At 38.6% G+C, this 3404-nt stretch overlaps 1 protein-coding gene across 1 annotated transcript in view; it reads left to right on the top strand.

Annotated features, from left to right (window-relative positions):
- LOC106870582 (chromatin target of PRMT1 protein) overlaps nt 1-3404 on the top strand; it is a 42348-nt gene that overhangs the window by 34718 nt on the left and 4226 nt on the right. Inside the window, exon 6 of the mRNA XM_052977722.1 lies at nt 3245-3399. Coding sequence (XP_052833682.1) covers nt 3245-3399 — 155 coding nt within the window. The remainder of the gene's footprint in view (nt 1-3244; nt 3400-3404) is intronic.

Genomic DNA, 3404 nt, shown 5'->3' with positions numbered 1-3404 from the left:
GTTTCCCTAGATAGTTCTCCATTGGCTGCAACTGTCTGACTTCTACCATTCAGGAAGTCATGCAGCCACTCTCCTAATTTACCAGCTATGCCAAGGTTTCGCAGCTTGTGACATATCAAGCCATGATCAACTTTGTCAAAGGCTTTTGCAAAGTCGAGATATATCACATCAACATTTGAATGGTCAAGTAGCTGCTTGAGGACCCAGTCATAATGTGCATGTGAAATGATGCATCACTACACATGTTGATGCCCAGATCTCTCACTGTTTGTGGTTCTGGGATTGCAGTACCTCCAGGCCCTGTGTATGCCAGTTGGGAGGCACTTGTGGCATTGTAGCGCAGTACTTGAAATTTTTTTGCATTGAACTGCAATTTATTTTGCTCTGCCCACTTGTATATTGCATTTAGGTCATTCTGCAGGCTTACAATATCATCAGGATTCTTTATTGCCTGAGATAGTTTTGTGTCATCAGCGTATATATATATATATATATATATATATACATACATACATTTATACATACATATATACGACGGGCTTTCAGTTTCCATCTACCAAATCCACTCACAAGGCTATGGTGGAAGATACTTGCCAAAGGTGCCACGCAGTGGGACTGAACCTCGAACCATGTGGTTGGTAAGCAAGCTACTTACCACACAGCCACTCCTTCAAGATATTTTTTAGATAATTTCGGTTAATATATCTGTTAAAATGAGATGTCAGTGTTATTTTCATTTTTCCGTAATTTAGACGACAATATATTCACTGCACCCCGTATACACACACACACACACACACATATATATATATATATCTGCATGTCTGTGTGTGCGTATGTGTATGCACATTGAATAGAGAGTTGAATAGGGTTTCAATTGAAAAACAAAGAAAGAAAAATGCTTGCATTTGCTCCAAGGTTTCTTGATTTAAACCTGCTGCCATCTTCTCTAAATCTGCCTCCATTCTGCTCAAATCTCTGTGTCTTCTTTTCTCTGTTGTTTTTTATTTCGTTGTTGCTGTTGTTTCCATTACAATTATCTCTGTGGAAACCCTAAAAGAACTAATTATAATATATAACATGATTTTGTTTCCTTGGGTAGCAACTGTTATTTCCTTCTTGCTTTACCCCAAGAAGGTATGGAAAACAACTAATATTTCCTTCAAACTTTGCCTTTGTTACATTTATTCAAACCCCAAAGAATCCCTCTCAACACATGGCTATGATGCTTCCTCCACTACTCCTGCTCATGATCAGAGATGCACATATCGTCAGCCACTGAAGGACATGCTCGAGTCGTTAAAGCCAAGCAGCTGACAAGCAAATCTGTTGTACTGAGCAGAATATTTGCTACAATGATATTTCTGCTTGAGCAAACCAGTGCTGAATCTATCTGAAATGTAATGGAATAGTAGGTCAGTTTCAAAACATTGACATCCAAGTGACAAAAGCAAAGTTTGGAGGGAATAATAGTCATTTCCTTCAATTTCTAAATAGAAGCAAAAAAGAAAATGACAATTATTGACCAAAGACAAGCAAAATTGTGGTATTGACCAAAGACAAAAAACGAAAATTAAAATTTTGTTACACCATGTTTTTATTTATGTAAAAAAGTAAAGTTGTTATTATTGTTGTTGATATTACTTACATTCTGGGCTCAAATCCTACTGGGGTGAACGTTGTCCTTCACCCCCAGAGGGTTGATAAAATGTGTCAATCAAGTACATGGATCAATGTCATCAATACTAACACCCCCCACCCCCTTCATAATTGCTGAACTCATCATACCTGAATCAGAAACCGTTAAAATAACGATAATGGATGGACTATCTGCAAGTGTGACCCCTATGAGTGAGAGTGGCTGTTCCAGCACGTCCCCATTGCCATTCTGTGGGGTCACACCTTTTCCATTTTGTCTGCTGGGACCATGGGGCTATTTGAATAACTGGAAATTGTATGTCTCACTCCTTAACGTAAATTTATTCTTGGTGTGTCTGTGTGGTAAGAAGCTTGCTTCCCAGACACATGGTTCAGAGTTCAGTCCCACTGCACAGTACCTTGAGCAAGTGTCTCTACTGTAGCCTTGGGCCGACTAAAGCCTTGCGAGTGGATTTTGTAGACAGAAACTGAATAATTCACCTCTGGAAACGTGGGTGTTTCATTCATCAACCTTAGACAACCCTTATTCAGGGACCTTTTGAGCAGGATGGGCCACTCAACCAGAAAAGAAATTCTGACTGAACCCCACCTGCAAGGTCATGCGCTCGTTATTTTGATATGAGATCACCATGGTGATCACATATGGTTGTGATGCAGTCACCTGTTGTACCTTTATCAGACAGTCATGGTGGGTTTATTAGGCTTCATATACTTGTACCCCACTGTCACTTTGATGGCAAGCACTGCTTTCTCACTTAGTAATAATAATAGTAATAAAAATGCTTTCTAATTGATGTATCAATACCAGCAGATGACAACGTTTCTCTAAAAGAAATGGAGAAACTTTCGAAATACAAAGACCTGGAAATAGAATTAACTCGAATGTGGAGTCTAAAAACAGAAACAATTGCTATCATAGTAGGTGCCTTAGGTATAATAAAAAAATATTCAGACAAATACATAACAAAAATAGCAGGACTTACAAATATATATAACATACAGAAAATTGCACTACATTCTACGCAAAACACTTTCAATACAGTAAACATAAGAGCACCACAGCAAACCACAGCACATACCCAAGGCGCACAGAGTTGCGCTCGGTAGTGAAGTGAAAGCACGTTATAAAAATAAAACTACTGAACAATAATAATAATAATAATAATGATAATAATATTAATAATGGTCTCAAATTTTGGCTCATGGCCAGCAATCTTTGGTGGGAGAAAGTCAAGTTGATTATATCACTCCCTCCATGTACTTGAGTGATACTTGTTTTATTAACCCATGAAAGGTAAAGTCAACCATGGCAGAATTTGAACTCAGAATATAAAGTGAAAATGTTGCTAAGCATTTTTCTGGCACTGTAAATGATATTATGAATTTGATACCTAAATAATCGGAATAATAATAATAATAATAATTTATTTCAATGATATGACTCTTATAATTATTTAAAATTAATGGTTTATTTATATTTTTTTTTAAATTGTAATAACATAAATGATTTACTTCCAGCCACTGATGTGTAGAGTATATATATGTATATATATATATATTGTCTTTCTTTTCTCTTTCTCTTCAGTCGCTTCCGAGGCAGAGGAGGACTGCGGTCCAGAGGCAGTGGTGGTCGTGGCGGCAGTGGCAAGTTCCGAGGTGGTGGTGGACGTGGCCCACAGAGGGGCATGCGCGGGCGGGGCCGTGGCGGAGGGGGCCCACCCGGCATGGGTGGCGGCGGCGGCCAG

The sequence above is a fragment of the Octopus bimaculoides genome, chromosome 28 (genome assembly GCF_001194135.2).
Source record: "Octopus bimaculoides isolate UCB-OBI-ISO-001 chromosome 28, ASM119413v2, whole genome shotgun sequence".
In the NCBI taxonomy this organism is placed as follows: domain Eukaryota; kingdom Metazoa; phylum Mollusca; class Cephalopoda; order Octopoda; family Octopodidae; genus Octopus; species Octopus bimaculoides.
The sequence above is the reverse complement of the archived record's forward strand: the minus strand, read 5'-3'. Positions and strand labels throughout refer to the sequence as shown.